General features: G+C 50.5%; 1 protein-coding gene across 1 annotated transcript in view; it reads left to right on the forward strand.

The window, feature by feature from the left end:
• Nucleotides 1-386: 386 nt before the first annotated feature.
• Nucleotides 387-19,525, forward strand: part of IPPK (inositol-pentakisphosphate 2-kinase) — a 62,637-nt gene continuing 43,498 nt past the window's right edge. The window contains exons 1-4 of the mRNA XM_002819957.6: nucleotides 387-1,676; nucleotides 12,965-13,012; nucleotides 15,103-15,198; nucleotides 19,030-19,096. Of these exons, the coding sequence (XP_002820003.4) occupies nucleotides 1,596-1,676; nucleotides 12,965-13,012; nucleotides 15,103-15,198; nucleotides 19,030-19,096 (292 nt within the window). The 5' untranslated portion in view covers nucleotides 387-1,595. The remainder of the gene's footprint in view (nucleotides 1,677-12,964; nucleotides 13,013-15,102; nucleotides 15,199-19,029; nucleotides 19,097-19,525) is intronic.

The raw sequence follows: 19,525 nt of genomic DNA on the forward strand, positions 1-19,525 counted from the left end.
GCCTCCCAGAATGCTGGGATTACAGGCATGAGTCACCATGCCCGGCCCCAGCCTCCCTTTTGAGGCCTAAAATGGGGGAAAGAGATGCTCAAAGCCTTCAGCTCATTTTCCTGGTCACTGGCCTGATTTCACTACAATTCCCAACGCCTGGCAAGGTGCCCAGCCATTCTCGAAGTTGGGTCTGCTGGTCCTCTCTTTGTGAATTACATAACTGCAGATGTTCCTCACAATGTATATGTCAACCAATGCAATATATTGCAGCAGACCGAATGCCGAAGCACATGTGAGAACCTATTAGGTCAGATTTTAAAAAGATTTGCAAAAGTGTAAAACAATACCACTCCTTTCTTTTGGTGGTGGGCGTGGAATGTAATGTTTACTTTTTTTTTTTTTTTTTTGAGAGGGAGTCTCACTCTGTCGCCCAGTCTGGAGTGCAATGGCTCGATCTTGGCTTACCGCGACCTCCGCCTCCTTGGTTCAAATGATTCTCTTGCCTCAGCCTCCGGAGTAGCTGGGATTACAGGCCTGCGCTACCATACCTGGCTAATTTGTGTATTTTTAGTAGAGACAGTGTTTCACCATGTTGGCCAAGATGGTTTCAAACTTCTGACCTCAGGTGATAGGCCCACCTCGGCCTCCCAAAGTGCTGGGATTACAGGCGTGAGCTACCGCGCCCGGCTGTTTACTTTTAAACGAAACAACAAAAAACTTTAAAACATTTTAACTTAGAATGTGGTAACATCGATAGCTGTAACCCACATTAGCAAAAGCTTGGGGCCCTCATTTTTATGAGTATAAAGTGGTTCTGAGACTACGAGTTTGGGAAATGCGGTAGCTCTACGAGGCGGTGCCATTCTTGCCGCAGCATCAGTGAATTTAGGAGAAGGAAGGTCGTTAGCCCTCTGCCTCACCGCCAAGCAGGAGCCTTGCGCTCCAACTGCGTCCCTCGAAGTCTTCAGGCAAAAGCGGGACTGGGGAGTCCAGTCCTGTGGCCAGTCCACGTTTCCTCGCGTGGAATGTTGGACAATGTTTTCTACCTCACAGGACCATCCAAATGGCTGCGTTAGGTATCCCCATGAAATGTACAATGAGTACACCCTATTCTACAGAAGCAAAAGCTGAGGCTCAGAGACGCCAAGAGCTTTGCTGGGGTCTCGCAACTAAGCGGTCCGGAGACCCAGACACCTGGCTACCCGGGGACTGCCGGTCACTACCGGGCGCCGAAAAGCCGCCGGCTCCTCCCGCCAGCTGCACATCCGGCGCCGAGGCCGGAAGCTTCTCTTCCGGCTCCCAAGACCGCGTTCCGGAAATGAGTCGCTCTACCAGTACCTAAGATGGCCGCCGGCCCATCCACCGTCGCTATCAGTGTGAGGAAAGTGTCACGAACCCGGAATTGCCCGACTCCGTCATGGCAGGCGCCGGGGGCGTGGCTTCCGGCGGCCACAGCTTGCTAGTCGCCGCGGCGGGGTCGAGCGGGGGCGGCAGCTGACAGGCGCTCCTCCCACGACGGCAGCGGCTGGTTCCCAGCGAGGCGGGCGGCCCCCAGCTCGCGTCCCCGCGTCCTAGCCCGCGAGGCGCCAGGGCTGCGCCTGGGCATGGAAGAGGGGAAGATGGACGAGAATGAATGGGGGTACCACGGAGAGGGCAATAAGAGCCTGGTGGTGGCCCACGCGCAGGTGAGCGGTGGGCGTGCGGCGCAGGTCCGGTACTTCACTCCGACGGCCGGTATCACCCCGCCCCCATTATCCGTTTCCTCAACAGGGTCGGTTCCACGTCCTCCCAGTACCTTCCTCCTCCCCGGCCGGTCTCCGGAATTCCCCCACCCTCCAGCATCCCCCCCTACCCCGTGGGTTCCTCGTCACCCCAGTATCCCCTCTCTACTGGGTCAGTCTCCCATTCCCCCAGATCCTTCTCCTGGCCGGTCTGTCGTCGCCTCAGTATTCCCGTTCCCCGTCAGAGTCAGTTCCACATCCCCCTCCCCTCCCCGTCGGTGCCGCGCTCAGCCTCACGCGGTGCCGCCTCCCGCCTGGATGCCCGCCGGACTGCCAGGCCGCAGTGGGGCGGAGGCTTGGTTGGGACGGAGGGCCCGGCCAGCACTGCAGGAAGAAGCAAAGTGCCCACAGTGCTGTTACTCTCAGCACCAAAAGAGTTCAGACTCGTGAGACTACGGAATTGCTGTGCTGTTAATAGTAAGGGGATGTTGTCCACAGGTCCCCTTCTCAACCTTTTAGAATTTGAAGGGTTTCACCTGAATTCAACGAGGGTGAAAGTTTTAGAAACTGCAGTAAGATCTCGCAAAGATGAATCCAAGAGTGAAGCGTGTGGGTTTCTGTGAGGGCCCAGATCTCTCTGACCTTTTGCTGTCTGGTACAACCACGCAGGAATGTGGCCGGCTGGAAGGGGGGAGGGGGGTGAGGGAGGCGAGGATAGGTGTCATGTAGGGAGGAGTTAGAGCATGGGTGTTAAAGGCACAGGAATCTCAGTGTCTACATTTGTGAAGTGGAACTAGTAATAGAATTCACTTTGTGGGATTGTTGGGAAGACCAGTTACGCAGGAACCCATCAAGTTATGCTTAGCAAGTGATAATTATCATCCCTTGGACAGATAGATAAAGTGAAAATCAGACAGGTTAAGGGCACTGCCGGAGTCCAACAGCTTGTCAGGGATGATGTAGGCAGTGGAGTCCTGCCTTGCTTTTGTTGTTCCTATGCTGGGTGCATTGGTCAGCTGTAGTGTAAGCTGCAAACACCCGGGTAGCCCCTAGGTTGTGCCTTTGGATTTTGTTGCTCATTAGCACAGGGAACTAAAGAACAGAGACTACAAGCTTTGCTCAAGATCTTTAGGTGAATTAATAATGGACCAGGCTAACCTAAAGCTGTCCTTCTCTTGTGTAGTCCACTATTGGCAAAGTGAGGGATGTTTCTGCGTGAGTCCTTTTGTTGTTGGGTTACTGTGCCGATCCCCTGAATCCTTTCCCAAAACAAATACTAATCTTCCAATTCCTTGGTAAGATTAGATGTATCTCTGCATTTTAGGTAAACCTAAGGCTTTCTTTAGTGAGGGCTGAAATATTAAATTTCAAAAGTAGTGGCAGATGAAGCAGCAAGTTTCAGGCTTGGAGCAAAAGGACACCCATGTTGAAAGAGCAGAGGCTTTGACGCAGTTGCCTCTGGCACTTGGATCCCTCTGCACATTCCAGACAAGTATGTGTCCACCCCCTTCCCTGAGTAGGCATCTCCAGGGCAGCCTGGCCCTACCCTGTTGCACAGCTCTGATTGTAATGATTGTTTATTTTTATTTATTTATTTATTTAGAAACGGAGTCTCACTCTGTTGCCCAGGCTGGAGTGCAGTGGCGCGATCTCGGCTGACTTCAACCTCCGCCTCCCAGGTTCAAGCGATTTTCCTGCCTCAGCCTCCCGAGTAGCTGGGATCACAGGCATGCGCTACCGTGCCCAGCTAATTTTTGTATTTTTAGTAGAGATGAGGTTTCACCATGTTGACCAGGCTGGTCTCCAACTCCTAACCTCAAGTGATCCACCCACCTCAGCCTCCGAAAGTGCTGAGATTACAGGCGTGAGCCACCACGCCAGGTCGATTGTTTATTTTTTCTTTCACCTTTTCAAATTTACCTACAGCCGCCAGGCTGTTCTAGACCCATGCTATTCATTCTTTTTTTTGAGACGGAGTCTTGCTTTGTCTCCCAGGCTGGAGTGCAGTGGCACAATTTTGGTTCACTGCAACCTCTGCCTCCTGGGTTCAAGCAATTCTCCTGCCTCAGCCTCCCAAGTAGCTGGAATTACAGGCACCTGCCACCATGCCTGGCTAATTTTTTTGTATTTTATTAGAGGTGGGATTTCACCACGTTAGCCAGACTGGTTTCAAACTCCTGACCTCAAATGACCCGCCCGCCTCAGCCTCCCAGAGTGCTGGGATTACAGGCGTGAGCCACTGTACTCAGCCTCATTTTTTATTTTAAATCTAAATTTGCTTTGCTGTGCTCATTCCTGCTTGGTGGTTGTTTTTAGCTCATCATTTGAAATTGAAGATTATCACTGCACATAGTCTCATGAGAAAATGTTTCCCATCAAGTTAAGGTCAGATGGAGCCTGTGCCTGATGCGGTAACCTGAACCAAGCCTAGCTCACCAGCTCTGCCCTGTGGCCTGTTTGCTCAGGCTGTGGACCGAGGAGGAGAGAGAGCAATTCCCGGAAGGCAGCTTTTTAGGACCTGTTGAGTTCGAGCAGAGGGTGTGTGTCAGTGGGATAAGAGATGGGTGAGGTAGAATAGGAGGAGTCCGTGGTCCTGTGGATGCTGAGCATGCGCCCAGCCTCCCTCCAGCCGGGTGTGGGAGCGGGTGGACCCTGCTACTCTACTCAACTCCTTAGATCCACCTCATTCAGTCCAAGAGAGAGGGAGGCCTTTGCCAAGTTTTTCCAGGTAAGGAGAGAGTTGCTTTCTCTGAGAGGACATCAGCTCCTCTCAGAATTGAAAGGTCCCCAATGAGTCCTGTGCTGACCCCCATCCCCTCCACCGTGAGAACATGATGCGCCTTCAGCCAGCCTGAGCCTGTCGTGCAGGAGCCGAGGGCCTAGGTAAGGAGATGTGCATGGTCATTGGCTGTCAGCACTAGAAGGAGCACAGTGATGTTCTTCCTGCAGTATGCAAACATGGGATGAGAGGGAGCCTTCTGTGCAGCACAGGGCTTGTAGGAAATGAGGTCTGGGGATGGAGGAACTAGGTGTGGGCTACAGGAGGGTGGGAGGGTGTGCTCAGGGTGGGCAGGAAGGTAAATTGCAGGCCAGCCATAGAGAGGCGTTTAAAGGTGTTCCTGACAGAAGGCGGTCAGCTTCCCCAAGGCCCTTCCACTCAGAGATGGCCCAGGATGATTCTCATTTTGCTTGTCAGTTTGCATTTTGCCTCTGTTTGGAATGGTTGTGCACCTGAACTTTCCCAGGCACAGGTAACCATGGTGTTCTCTGCCTCATGTGGTGTGGACCTTGTGGCATGCTTGAGAGGCTCTCAGCAGCCTGGCATGTTCCCTGGTGTGTGTCTGGAGCTCCAGACACTGACCCTGTGGGGGCTCCTTGGTGGGGGAACTTCCCATCTGGGCACAGTTTCCTCGCTGCAGCCTGAAGGTGCAGTACTTGGGCCAGTGGCCACATCTCAGGTTAGTGAAGTCCACAGGTTGCCCCTTTATGCACTGCCGCAGGGTCTCTCCCGTGTGACGCCTGCACCTGCCTCCTTCACCTTCAGCTTGTTGGTTTTGGCTCAGTGTCCTGTCCACTGTGAAGGTCACTTTAGGTTTGGTTTGTCATTCCATCTCCTAGGTGTCTTCACATCTGGATCATGCACTTGTCTGGGGCACTGAGCCCCTTCTGGACCACCTCAGCCTTGGGGAGCAGGGGCAGAAGGTGGCCCACTCCTGTCATGACACTAAGCTGTCATGATGTTTTCCTTCTTACTGACAGAGGTGACATGAAAGACTTTGCCATTTAGTTGGCTTACCAGCTAAGAACATTGATCACATGTGTGGACAAAGCTGCTCACTTCCAGTTGTTCCAGTTTCGTGACCTTTCTGAGAGTCTGAGAGCTTCAGATCATTTCTGCAAATTGTTTTGTTGCCTGGGGAGTTTTGGTGTCCCTTTGGTACCTGTTTGGTGCGTGGGATATTTGTCTGGGCATTGAAGGTGTGAAGTTCAAGCGGTCAGGTGCCCTTTTAATGTTTCTCTTCTCATCTTGTGTTTTAAGATTTCTGGTTCATAGATCTCATATATATATATATATATATATATATATATATATATATATATATGTATTTTTTTTTTGCCATACAGCATGATTTTGTGTATTTTAATAATTTAAATGATTATTTTGTAGTGGATGAATTAAGTCCTTTATATGAGGATGTGTTTACAGTTACGTAGAAAAAGCAGGTTACAAAAGAAGATGCATAATGTGGTTATAATTACAAAATGATGGGAAGAAAATAGATGAAAATGTTCTAAGTGGCTATGACTGATAGTATCACAAATCACTTTTACTTTTTTTTGTTTTTTAAATATTTTCTGAATTTCCTACAATGGATATGTATGATACTCAGAAAAAGATTTTTAAAAAGTTTATACTCTTTGATTTACTAATTTCTGTTCTAGTAGTCTGTTCTAAGGAGATAATTAGAAATGTAAATAAAGATCTTATACACAAAGATATCCATTACAGAATCACTTAGAACAGGTTAAGTGGAAAGCCATTGTGCAGTCCTGCAGGACTGTTAACTGGGCCATACTTCCTACTGTGGATGCTGAAAGCACATACGTTTATGTTCTCTTTTTTTCTGACCATATAACATATGCCCAAGCCCTTGGCCGCTCCCTTTTACAATTTTTAGCTGGACCTAGTTGAAATAGTCTTAGCTTTCTGTTACTGCTAGCATTTTGTTTAAACTAGTGATGTATTCTGCATTTGGGATTTTTAATGGTGTTCTAGGCTGATGCAGCTGATGTGGCTTCTTTCCTGGTGATGTTCCTTCTTGTCTCTTCTGAGCTCATTGGAGAGCTGTGCTTGTGGCTCGCTCTTTGTTTATTCCTTTTTTTGTATCTGCAGTTGCGTGATGAGGTCTGGTGTTTGGTGACGGTCAGCCTGTGACGGTGCCTCTCGTGCACAGGGGTTTGTTGGTTTGGCCTTGGCTCACCTCCTACTTTTACACCTTCTGAGGTGACACAACCACTTTCCTTCTGCCTGACTGAGCCTCCTTCTGCATCAGAATTCAGTCAGAGCAAAGCTCCCCAGTGACTTCCTCTGTCTTCTGAGAGCTGCGATCCAGGAGGGTGAGAAAAGCATTATTGCTGTGTCTGCAGAGAGCAAGGCTGTGCCTAGGGCCCGGCCACTCCTGCCTTGTTGCCAAGCAGTTGGGAGATCTGAGGGCCTGGACTTGCTCACACTTCCCTGTGGCCCTCACTGTGGGCCTCTAGGCAGCCCTGCTTCCCCTTTACAGGCAGTGAGGCTTTCCATGCCTATAGGGGTCAGCCCCATGCACGAGATGTGCCTATCCCCACAGGCCTCCCCATGTTCTGAGAGTTGTGTGGGTGTGTGACCTCCCCCATGGCCCACACCTGTGCCTGCTTCAGTCCTGCAGAGGACACCATGAGGTCAGGACAGAGTTGCCGAGGCTTGAGGACATGCCCCATACAGGTTGGACAAGGGGCCAGCACCTACTGCGCCCTGACCCCAGGCTGTCTCCAGTCTGGCCTCCCTGCTCTTGCCTGCAGAGTACTGGGCTCCCATCCTCCACAGGCATCTTGGCGATGTCACTTCTTCATCCGGTGTCAAATGGGCTCTGTATTTCTATCTGAGGCCATACATTCCCAGTGAAGCCAAGCTCACCCTTGGGAGCACCTCCTGTTGGAGCCCAGTACCGTAAGCCCTGCTTCTTGTTCCCTCCACGGTCCTACGCATCCTGGACATCCCTTTCTGGGTTGCAGAGGTGGACTTCGGCACCTCCTGCCCCTGGTGACTGACAGACCCTGGGCAGCCTTCTTCTCTGGCTGGGACAGAGCTGGAGCTGGAGCTGTGGGGGTAAGGTAAGGAGGGTCTACAGGGAGGGCAGCCTCTTGAGACTGGACATTTGGGATCCCCCATGGCCCCTGCCTGGGAGTCATCTTCACAATTTGGGAGAAGCCGGAGCTGAGCGTTGCTTCTAGAAGGCATCCTGAGGGGTGACCCCTGCTGCTGTTGTCTTTTTCTATCTTCCCTTCCCATGAAAGTTGTCTGATCTCAGCTTCAGGTTATCTCCTCAGCCTGATGGAAGACTTGACCTTAGTCCTTTCCTTTGACAGATCTCTGGAACAGCTGATTTTGTGGGTGATACCCCTCCAGAGTGAGTCCTCTGTGGGTGGTGGGAAAGTCTCTACTCATCTGTCCTGAAAGGCTCTTGTAGTTAGTAGTTTTAATTCCACCCATAAGGTGCCCCCTCAGGCTTCCCATTGGCAGGTGTCCTTTTTAATGTATTGGGGTTTTTGTGGCCTTCTATTTTTATTTAACACGAATTGTTGCTTCTCTCTGAAAATATAGAATATCAGAAGGAAGGAAGTAAAAAACATCCAATATTTCTCCATGAAGAGAACAACTTTTGTTAACACTTTGGTGCACTTTCTTCTAGTCTTTTTCTACTTATTGTCAAGCATCGCTTAACACCAGGGATGCATTTTGAGAGCTGCATTGTTAGGTGATGTTGTTGCCATATGAACACACCTAGATGTTAGAGCCTGTCTCACTCCCAGGCTATATGGGGCAGCCTATGGCTCCTAGTCCTCAGACCTGTGCAGCATGGTTCTGGACTGAGTACTGCAGGCCATTGGGACACAATGGGAAGTGTTAGTTATCTAAAGGTAGAAACTGTAGTATTATAATCCTATGGGACACACCATTGTTTCATGCAGTCCATCACTGACCCTAGTGTTGTTATGTGATGCATGACTGTATTTTGTTTTTACTGGGTAGTTAACAATACTATGTATCTGTTTCTGTTTTGGGATTTTTTTTCACTTAATTTTATAGCACAAATATGTAGAAAATCCTCATGCATGTCTTGAAGGGTGCTCACGGGTTCCCAGTGTTGCGTTGGACATCCTTGTGGGTGGGCTTTGCCGAAAGTCTTCATACACACGTCTTTGGACTTCTGATGCTCAGGCTGGGTTCTTGGGTGAATCAGGCCCCTTGGCACACATTGCAGATCGCTTTCCACACGGCTGTGCCACCTACCCTCCCGTTGCAACCCAGGAAGGGATTTTTATTGAAATGCTTTTTGCCACTTTTGTAAGTGATGAGTTGTGTCCCTTAACCTTTTAAATCTTGGGGTTATTTAGTGTGTGTGTATAAATGCATCACTCCTCTTGTTCTTCCTGTTGTTTGGTGTTTTTGGCTTGTTAGAATCCTTGATTTTCATCTAATTTTCCAAGGTGGAAGCTTCCCTGTTACCAAGACATAAAGGTGCGGCTTGGGCCTTGGTTTAGTGTTGCTTTTGTTAAGAAACACCCCAGCCCTCAGACTGCAGAAGTATCAAGTTCTTCCCTTCCAATCTTAACTCTTTTTCTTCACTTTTTTTTTTTTTTGAGACGGAGTTTCGCTCTTGTTGCCCAGGCTGGAGTGCAGTGGTGCAATCTCGGCTCACCGCAATCTCTGCCTCCTGGGTTCAAGCGATTCTGCCTCAGCCTCCCGAGTAGCTAGGATTACAGGCATGTGCCACCATGCCAGGCTAATTTTGTATTTTTTAGTAGAGACAGGGTTTCTCCATGTTGGTCGGGCTGGTCTCGAACTCCCGACCTCAGCTTATCTGCCCACCTGGGCCTCCCAAAGTGCTGGGATTACAGGCATGAGCCACCGCGCCTGGCCCTTTTTCTTCACTTTTAACATTTTATTCTAGACGTTAAGACAAAGATAAGTTTCAAATATCTGGTTTCAGATACTTTTTTTTAAGAGGAGTAGTGTCATTATCTCCATAGCTGGTTAAGACCTGGTGAGCTGGCAGGAGCTTGGAGCCTGCTGGGGTGTTGGTTCTTGCTCACTCCTTCATGTGAAGTCCCCCAGGTGGCTGTGTTGACCCCCCTTCCCCAGCCATAGGTGCCCCTTGGACTCATTGTGTCTCTCTGCTAATGAGAGCTGCTACAGTGTTTTTTCACCTGTTTCCTGCCAGCTGCCTGCATGAGGGTAGTGGGGCCCTGTGGCCTATGCATTACTGAAGCCCTCAGCCTGGCACATCTTGGGGACCACCCACCTCAGCCAGCCCAGCCTGATCAGGCCCCTCACATGGGGCAGTTGGCATGGGCTGTAGAGAATAGGTGAGCTGAGTGTGTCTGAGTTTTGGTATTGATGAAAACTGGCTGAGACTACGGTTCCCCTGGGGGTGTGTGGGTGGGTAGGTTTCTTGTAATAGTTTTTGGATGATAAATGGGTGGGTGGAGAAAGCAGTTTCCCTTGAAATGGACAAATCACTGTATTCAGGTTTCCTTGGTTGGTTGTGGCTCTTGGGCTCCATAACGGGAAGGGATAGCAGGAGATTTCCTGTGAGTGACAGCAGGGAGGCCAAGCCACTGTGTTTGGATGTGGTGGTGGAGGAAATGTGAGGAAGGGGCTGGGAGGGCCAAGCAGGAGGGCCGCTTTGGGCTTCTCTGCCCAGGCTTGGAAGGCCTGTGTCCATATCCTCTCCTGGGGGGCAGCACAGTACTCAATGCCCCCAGCGCCTGCTGGTGACTCAGTAGCAGCGAGGAGCCTGGCCACCAGAAAGACGCTGAGAACCTCCGAGGGTCCAGGCCCTCCTCTAAACTTGGCTTCACCACACGTGACCTTGACCTTTGGGGTCAAGACCTTGATCTTGATCAAGGCTTCTCTCCAGGCTGAGGCTGGGCCAGCAGGCGAGGCTGGACCTGGGTTCTCTAAGACCTGATCTGCCCTTGTGCAGTCTCACTTCCCACATTCTGTAAACTAGGACTTAGTTGCCCACCTTGGAAGGAGAGACGGCTGGAGATGGTGGAGTTTAGGAGTGTAGCGTGGGCCCTGAAGCGCTGGTGCTAGCACCTGCTGGCTATTGCAATAATAATTATTAATAAGTGCTAGTGGGAAGAATGATGTTATTTTATTATCCACAAGGACTGAGGACTAAGTCCTCAATGATTTAGGCTCTGACATCTTTTTCTCCTGGGACCTGTGTATGGTTTTTCTTTGTATAGTGCCCTGTGCAACTTATTTTTAAAAATTTTTTCTTCATAAGCCAGATAATGGCTTTCTGAATTAACTTATACTTTATGTGAGTAGTTTTGTGTGTAATAATAATGCATAGGAAATTTATAATTTCCATTTATAAAGAAACAGAAAAGACCAGTTGTTCCCGCCTTTCCTGGCAACAGAGTGGCAGGGAACTTCAGAAAGCTGAGTCTGTATTAGCAGGTGAATGCTGCCAGGGGAGGGGGGTCCTGTGTTCTTGTAGTTGGTATTTCTGTTCATGGGCCCACTGAACTCCTTCCTCTGAGGCTACAGTGGGGAATTTCTGCGGAGAGAAAGCTCGTGTGTCTTGGCCTGGCATCACCCTGCTCAGGACTGCTTTGCTACAAAAGTCCATTGTGCGGCTTATGAGTTAGTTCCGTGATAAACCGAGACAGGCCTTGCTTTCCTGTAGATGCCGCAGAGCTCTGTGCATGCAGTCTGGCAGGTGAGTAAGCTTGGCCCCTGTGGGTGGCGGGGTTTGCCCTGTGTGAGGGACAGGGTAAGAGCTTGCACCATGGCAGCCTGGGTCAGTTTACACTGATCAGGGATTTCATGTAATGTATTTTCTTATTGTGTTGATTTTCAAGCATGACCCTCAATCACGATTACACATCGCTAGCCAGGGCATCACTGACGCCTGCCATCGGTGGAGAGCTGTACTGTGTTTGGTGCCTAATTGTTGGAGGGCGGGTCAGGCACACTCGAATAGCACACACTATCATGTGTAGGTGAGGAGCAAATGCACTTTTAGGGGAACGAACTTCTGGAGAGCTGTCTAGAGTTAGGACTTCTGTCGATCAACTTCTGCCTTTCCTTAAATTTTGGTGGAATTATAGTTCCATTAAAATGATCCTTAGCCAGTCGATTCCCATGATTGATTGTTGATGCCTGCCTTCAGCTTGGGAGGGGACAGCGGTAGCATGCATGCCATTGATCTTGGCTTCCCCAGTTCTCAGTTTGGGGCTCAAGGAGGGGACAGCTATCTGCAGCACAGCGAGCCAGGAGCATGGCATTGGCTGGGAACTGGAGCTCAGTCAGAGGGGCCCAGGGGGTCGGGTGCCTGGGATTTAAGAGCAACAACGTACATTGTCTAAGTAGGGCTGCGGGGAGCGGGCGGGGGAGTCTGGGTTGGTCTTCATAGGGCCTTTGTTGCTCCTTAGGCATCTTTTGATCTAGAAAATGGCCCTTTCTAAGCCGTCTTCAGTGCAGCCTGCTTCCTCCCTCCTGCTTAGGCTTTGCCCTGTGGCCTTGGCAGGGGCGCTTCCCAGGGCATTGGACCCCCCGCCTTTGCACTGCAGCTAGAGCCCCTCCCAGGCGCGTTCTCCTTCCTACATGTAATGTACGTTCTTAGAATGTATTTTTTTGAACATTTAAAAAATTGAAATATTCAAAATAAAGATAAATTAAAAAGAAGTTATCATAATCATTGCTACTTGGAGATGTTAAACTTGTGCCGAATGTCCTTTCAGACCTTTTGATGTAGACACATCAATACTTATTTTATTTAAACATTTTTATTTTAAAAACTTGAAGTGTAACATACCTACAGAAAAGTACTCAGATTGTGGGTATAGCTTAATTATCACAAAGTAAGTGGACCCATAATCCTCTGACCAGTCCCTTCTAGAGCCTTCCTCAGCAACTATTCATGCATGCCCAAGGGGTGGGCACAAGGGGTCAGTGTTACCTGTTTTTTGAACTTTATATAAATAGAATTACACCCTTACGTGTGTGTGTGCGCATGTGTGTTTCTCTTTTTATGGAAATAGGCTCATTCCGTAAGCCCCATTCGGTAACTTTTTTCATTTAACAGTATGTGATAACCACAAATCTGTGTCTGTAAGTACTGATCTTTCTTATAAACCACTGACTGGTATTACATGGTTTGAAATGTGTGCCACTGTGTTTAAACCATCTCATTATTGTTGGGCACTTAGGTTATTTCCATTTTATTTCTTTCCTTAAGATAAAGTCCTGGGAGGGGCTGGCCAGTCAGAGGCTGAAGGTTCTTGGTTGTCCCACTGCCCAGTATGCCCTTGCTGGGTCCCAGCCCTGGCCTCCCTGCCCTGGGGGCTTCCCAGCCTCCTTGCCGTGGAGCTTCACTGTGGGCTTTGTCCACTGAGGATGGGACCCCCAAACTGACTGACACCTTGTGCCTTGGCTTTGAGCAAATACTAATCAGATTTGTTTTATTTTCCAACAGCGCTGCGTCGTGCTGCGGTTTCTGAAGTTTCCTCCAAATAGGAAGAAGGTAAGATGGGTGGGTTTGCACCCAGACTTACAACAATTATTTAAGAAAACTCTGATTTTTTTTTCCGATGTAGAAATATTGATGCTAGTTGTAGCATTCAAAGATGATACAAGCATTCAGTGCAGAAAGTGGTGTGTCCATCATTCCTGATATAAAACTGACTGGGTCCAGCACGTTGAGCCATGTGTCACTGTGGTAGTCTATGTGGCGCTCAGCCAGGAGCTGCCCTGGCCTGGCATGTAGGTCCTGCTCAGAGGGCCCTGCTTATGGTGAGGACCCCAGGATCAGGCAAGCTTTGCCTTGCCGAGTTCCTTAGCACCTGCTGCCTCAGTTTCCCCATCTGTGGAATTGTGTCTATGAAAATAGAGTCTCCAGTGTGGTGGTAGACAGTCTGTGTTAAACATTGCGGTGGGAGGGGGTCGTTAGGTTTCTCTTCTCTGAGTCATCCAAGCAAAATGCCACGGACCACCCGTGAAAAAGCATTGCCCTCTCGTTTTTGACCACTGAGTTGCAGCTTTCTGTGCAAATCTCTGTTGGTCCTGGGGTGCATACCGAGTCGCTGAGGCTTCCTGCATTCAGGGCCCTTCTCTGCTCCCCATCTGATGCGTGTGGGTCCTGTGAGGGGACACATGCAGCTGAGCTGGGGGTGAGCTCCTGGACAGTGGCTGTTCCACTGTGGGGGCAGGCGGAGGCTGGCTTGGGCGATGGTATGGGGTTGATGAGTCACTGCCCCTTGAGGGCTCCTGGGAGATGGCAGGTTGGAGCATCTGAGGTAGAGGTCATAGAAAGGGAGGCCAGGGGGTGGTGGTGGGTGGAGGTGACAGCTGCCGCGTGGGCACAATAGAAAGAGGGGAGAGAGCCATGGGAGAAAGCTGCCGTTGGTGGAGCCACAGTGGGTGTGGGGTCGGGGTGGGCAGGCAGAGGAGGATAGGAAAGCCCCACTATCTTGCGGTTTCTGCCTCAGCTGCTGAAGAGAAATAGGCCTAGGTGGTTTTGGTTTAGTGGAACGCATCCCATGGAAACAAAAGTCCATGCCTCCAGCCTTCTCTGTCCCCTTCTTTGCTGCATTCAGTGACTGCAGAGCCCAAACCACCCTAACCTTGACTCCCCCAAGGCCTGGCATCTGTGGCCCCTGTCAGATCTTCCTGTGTGGAGTGGCCGGGGCAGTGTCTGCCAGGCAGCAGTTGGCTACATTTCCTCTGTAAATGACATAATGTGGCACGCTGTGTGATCAGTGGAGACTTGAGTGGTAACTTTTCTGTTGACCAGGAGGGCTTTATTTTTTTTTTTTGAGACAGAGTCTCACCCTGTCGTCCAGGCTGGAGTGCAGTGGCACTGTCTCGGCTCACTGCAACCTCTGCCTCCTAGGTTCAAGTGATTCTCCTGCTTCAGTCTCCTGAGTAGCTGGGATTACAGGTGCCTGCCACCACGCCTGGCTAATTTTTGTATTTTTAGTAGAAACGGGGTTTCAGCATGTTGACCAGGCTGGTCTTGAACTCCTGACCTCAGGTGATCTGCCTGGCTCAGCCTCCCAAAATGCTGGGATTACAGGCGTGAGCCACTGCGCCTGGCCAGGGTATTTTTTTGTCAGAAGCTGTGACCACAGCTGTACCGGGCCATTGAGGGACATGGGGATGATTTCTGTCTCAACCAGTTTCATCACCTTACTGACTTTTTAAGAACCTCTGACTGGGGAAAGAATATTCTACATTTAGAAGCTAAAGAGTAAAATCTCTTTAGAGATTGAGATGTGAGATGTCGGAGGTTTTCAGAGTCACATTCCTTGGAAGGCATGTGTAGGGGCCGCTTTGGGAGAAGGGCAGACGGGAGGCGTCAGCAGTGCGGTCCTCAGACCGCTACCTTCCCAAGTCTCTGGGCCGAGGAGGGTGGCATGGCTGGGGAGGGACGCTGGTGAGGAGGGGCACTGGGGACCTTCCCCTGGGTCTGAGGGCCGTCACCTGGGTTCTGTCTGTGGCTGGGACGTCCCCCCTGCTTGTGGTGGGGTCCGTGGTGGTTTTTGCCTCTCCCCTCAAGCAAGGCTCTGTCGGGAGGTCCCATCACGAAGGCTATCCTGTGGTTGTCTCTTACAGACCTCGGAAGAGATATTTAAACACCTGCAGAACATAGTGGACTTTGGCAAAAATGTCATGAAGGAGTTTTTGGGGGAGAACTATGTTCATTGTGGGGTAAGTGCTTTTTATTCACGTCTGAATTCTTGGACATGTTTTGCATCAACACTGCCAATTTCCCGGTGATCTTTTGGAACTTTGTGCTTAATGATAACCCGCGTCCAGCTAGTCTCCAAGTGTTTCTCATTTGCTGTGCTGGGTGGCAGCAGAGCGGATACTGCAGTTTCTCTTTCCTAGCTGAGAAGCATGGGGTTCAGAGGGCCCACGTGAGACCCTGTTCTCCAGGGCCCGTCTCTGCCGGCCCTCCTGGAGGCTCCTGCTGGGTGAGGGCTCTTGAGCAGCATCTAGTGCCACTGAGCCTCAAGCAATGGCGTTGCTCTCTGCCCCTGGGCACCTTTGAACACAGGAGGCCCTACATGGGAGGGTGGTGGCACCTGCTGGGGCTGTCCTGGGGGCGGCTCATCACACCCAGGAAGGGCCTCAGCTGCCCTATGAATGTTAAAAGCTGGGGTTTAGAGAAAAGCTGTGGGAGCCCCTGGGTGTTGCCGCCTGTGCTGGGGTCTGTGGGAATGGGACCAAGGTTGCCAGCCCTGGCTCACTTCTTGCCTGGGCCTGTCCTCTGAGCAGATCTGCAGTTTTGAGACCTGGACAGGCCCCTGGGTCCCACCCTTCTGCAGCTGCTGCGGGTGTTGACTTGCCTCCAGCCTGTTCACTGCACTGTTGTGGTGTTGGGAGTGTTTGGGGGTCACAGTTCCCCTGGTAGGAAGATTCATGCAGTTTTTTCCCCAGGGCATATCCCTTGGATGGTTCTGTGCCGTGACCAGTTTTCTCCTCGAGGAAGGAACATTCTTGGAGGCAAGATCCACCAGAATCCTCTGTGGCAGGAGGACTCATGTGGTGATGGCCCTTGTTGGCCAGGGGCGTGGAATTAGACTCGAGGTTCCTTTGGCGACCTGGTAGGGTGAGCGTTGGGGACTGCTCTGAGGGGACAGGATGGGGGAGCATTTCCAGCAATGAGCAGTCTGGCTCCGGGTTTGCCCTCAGTGGGAAGGGTCACAGTAATGAACCCACAGCAAACAGGGCTCAACCCACAAGGCCGCCTGTGAGCGCATTTCTTCCGCCTTAAGATACCGACAAAGTGAAGCAGAGCTTGCTTGCGCTGCAGGTGAGCGTGTCCCATTAGGACGCCGCTGGGGCTCTGGCGCAGTGGGAAAGTAGGTGCAGAGCCCATTCCAGGCTGACGATGCACCCCTCAGGGTCACTGAGTCTGCAGGGCCACATAGGGCCACGTGAGGGAAGAACAGATGTGTCGGCGAGTTAGGCAAAGCGTAGAGTTTCCCTCCTGTTTGTTGTGGGGCAAGATACAACCAGCCCTGTGATGAGACTGTGAGACAGAGACAGGGACAGCCACACCCTGGCTCCCAGCCCTGCCCGGTGGGTGTGGCACTGGTCTGGGCCTGTCTCCAGTGCTGGGTCTGGGAGCTGGAGAGTTTAGGAAATGGGAAAGGGGCAGAAGCTGCTTGCTTTGTTCTTCCACTGTTGCTCCTTACATACTGGAGGAACCTGAAGGCTCAGGAGTTCCACCTCGCTGCTGTGGGCCAAATCCTGGTGAGGTTGGACGCTCTCTGGCACCAGCCTCAGCTCCGTTGGAACCTCGCATGCTGACAGTTCTGTGCCGCGGCCCAGTTTTCAGGCTGGGGACATGAGTGAAGGGACAGCCAGGCTGGCGGCTCTTTGTCCTTCTGAGCAGTTGTGCCTTTGCCATTTAGAGGGTGATGCCTGGAGGTCCACCCGCATCTCAGCTCCCAGGTTACAGGGAGGTCTGTGGGATTCCAGGGGACAACTCCAGGAGGGGATTTCTGTGGGCTTTCCCTCTGGTCCTCTTAGGTGAATACCTTGTGCAGGAGCTGGTTGGTGCATCCTCACATGGTTGGATGGTGGCGTGGTCCACACTCACCAATGTAGTTGGACTTTTAAGAGGATGCTGACTGTCGGTATTTGTTTGTTTTTGTTTTTTATCTTGCTCTGTCACCCAGGCTGGAGTGCAGTGGTGCGATCATGGCTCACTGCAGCCTCAACCTCCCAGACTCAAGTGATCCTCCTGCCTCACACCCACCCCTGAGTAGCTGGGACTACTGGTGCGCACCACCGCACCCAGCTAATTTTAGTTTTTTTTGTGGAAACGGGGTTTTCACCATGTTGGGCAGGCTGGTCTCGAACTCTTGGGCTCAAGTGATCAGCCCGCCTTATCCTCCCAAAGTGCTGGGATTATAGGTGTGAGCCACTGCACCAGGCCAGCATTTTATTTTGACTTTAAACACAGATATGCATATCATAAAATCAATGATTTACAGCTGTTGGAAATAAACCACCCAGGTCTGCTTTTCACCTGGGTGACTGTGAGTTCAGGCCATGCGTGGGCAGACAGCAGTGTGGAGGGTCGTTGCCCTGTATGTGGACCTGAGACTTGTGTGGCTGCTGTATCTCCCAGCCATATGTGCTGTGGAGTGGGGGCCAAGGCAGAGTGAGGGCCTTGTGTGGTTCTGGGTGATGGTTCTCACACGCGAGGCATCCAGAGTCAGCATCCGTGCCTTTTGTGCTTTTGCTTTCTTTGAAGTGGAGCCAGAACTTGGACTTCTTGAGATGATCCAATTTACGAATTTTCTTTTTTTCTTGTTTTTGTTTTTGAGACAAATTCTTGCTCTGTTGCCCAGGCTGGAGTGGCGTGATCTCAGCTCACTGCAACCTCCGCCTCCCGGGTTCAAGCAATTCTCCTGCCTCAGCCTCCTGAGTAGCTGAGACTACAGGCGTGCACCACCACACCCAGCTAATTTTGTATTTTTAGTAGAGACGGGGTTTCACCATGTTGGTCAGGCTGGTCTTGAAATCCTGACCTTGTGATCCACCCACCTCAGCCTCCCAAAGTGCTGGGATTACAGGCGTGAGCCAATGCTCTTGGCCTCAATTTACAAATTTTCTAATGTTTACATTCCCCACTCTTGTCCATTGTGTCACCTTACCTAATTCTGTGCTAAGTTTGTAGTAAGTCATATTTTGTTAATTTATAGCATGTTTAGGTAAATGGCAAATCACAAGTGAAACTCACAGCAAACTGGGAATGGACAGGGGTGGTGGTGGAGGGGCATGGGTGTGATGGCACAGGGTGGGGAAGGCATGGTCTCTGTGGGCAGGATCCCAGCATTCTTAGCCTAGCAGATCTCCTGTGTCCCTTTGGGACTTTTTCAGAAGTCACAATTCTGCCACCCTAGAAACACGAGAGGACGGGGAAGATGGTAAGCATGTGGCTTAAATAAAAACCTTTCATTTGGGAAACTGCACAGAAGAGCCATGTGGAGGGCAATGCTGGGCATTGGTTACACCGCGTCCTCCAGGGCTGAGGAGGCACAGGCCATCTTCCTGAGATAAGTGATTCTTCAGATGCTGAGCTGCTCCTCAGGTGGAAGCCTGAGGTCCTCAGGTTGTCTGAGTGGTCAGTAAGGGTCTTCTATGTGGTCTAAGAACTGCTCTGGGTCCATAAATGCTGTAAAGACCGGAAAGGGGCTCGGAAGGGGTGCTTTGTGGCGAGAGAAGCTGGCTTTGAGGCTGGTCACCACCGTGGGCCCAGCCATTCTGAGAGCTGGCCACCCTGATTGCAGTGAAATGTTGGTGTCTCTATTTAACCTGGACATGTCCTGAAAATAATAGAGCAGCTTTTATTCCCAAAATCCACACACTGATTTTTTTTTAAGCAATAAACTTTAAAAAATATTATAAATTACACATAACATAAAAACCAACAGCTCAACTGTTTTTAGGCATGCAGTTCTGTGGCATTGTGTTCATGTCATTGTGCAATTCACACTGAGAATTTCATGTATTTTCTTACAGGAAGTCGTTCAGCTACCTTTAGAGTTTGTGAAACAGCTTTGTTTAAAGATACAATCTGAAAGACCAGGTAAGGGTGTTTAACTTACAAATATTGTTTGTAATTTAAAATATTCCATTTGAAAAGTGTTTGAAATGATTACCCATGTTAGGTATATGCAGTTTTCAGTAATCCTTTTTTTTTTTTTTTGAGATGGAGTCTCACTCTGTCACCCAGGCAGGAGTGCAGTGGTGCGATCTCAGCTCACTGCAAGCTCCACTTCCCAGGTTCACACCATTCTTCTGCCTCAGCCTCCCGAGTAGCTGGGACTACAGGCGCCTACCACCATGCTCGGCTAATTTTTTGTATTTTTAATAGAGATGGGGTTTCACCGTGTTAGCCAGGATGGTCTTGATCTCCTGACCTCATGATCCGCCCACCTCGGCCTCCCAAAGTGCTGGGATTATAGGCGTGAGCCACTGCGACCAGCCAGTTTTCAGTAATTCTTCTGCCAGAAAC

The sequence above is a fragment of the Pongo abelii genome, chromosome 13 (genome assembly GCF_028885655.2).
Source record: "Pongo abelii isolate AG06213 chromosome 13, NHGRI_mPonAbe1-v2.0_pri, whole genome shotgun sequence".
Classification (NCBI taxonomy): Eukaryota; Metazoa; Chordata; class Mammalia; order Primates; family Hominidae; genus Pongo; species Pongo abelii.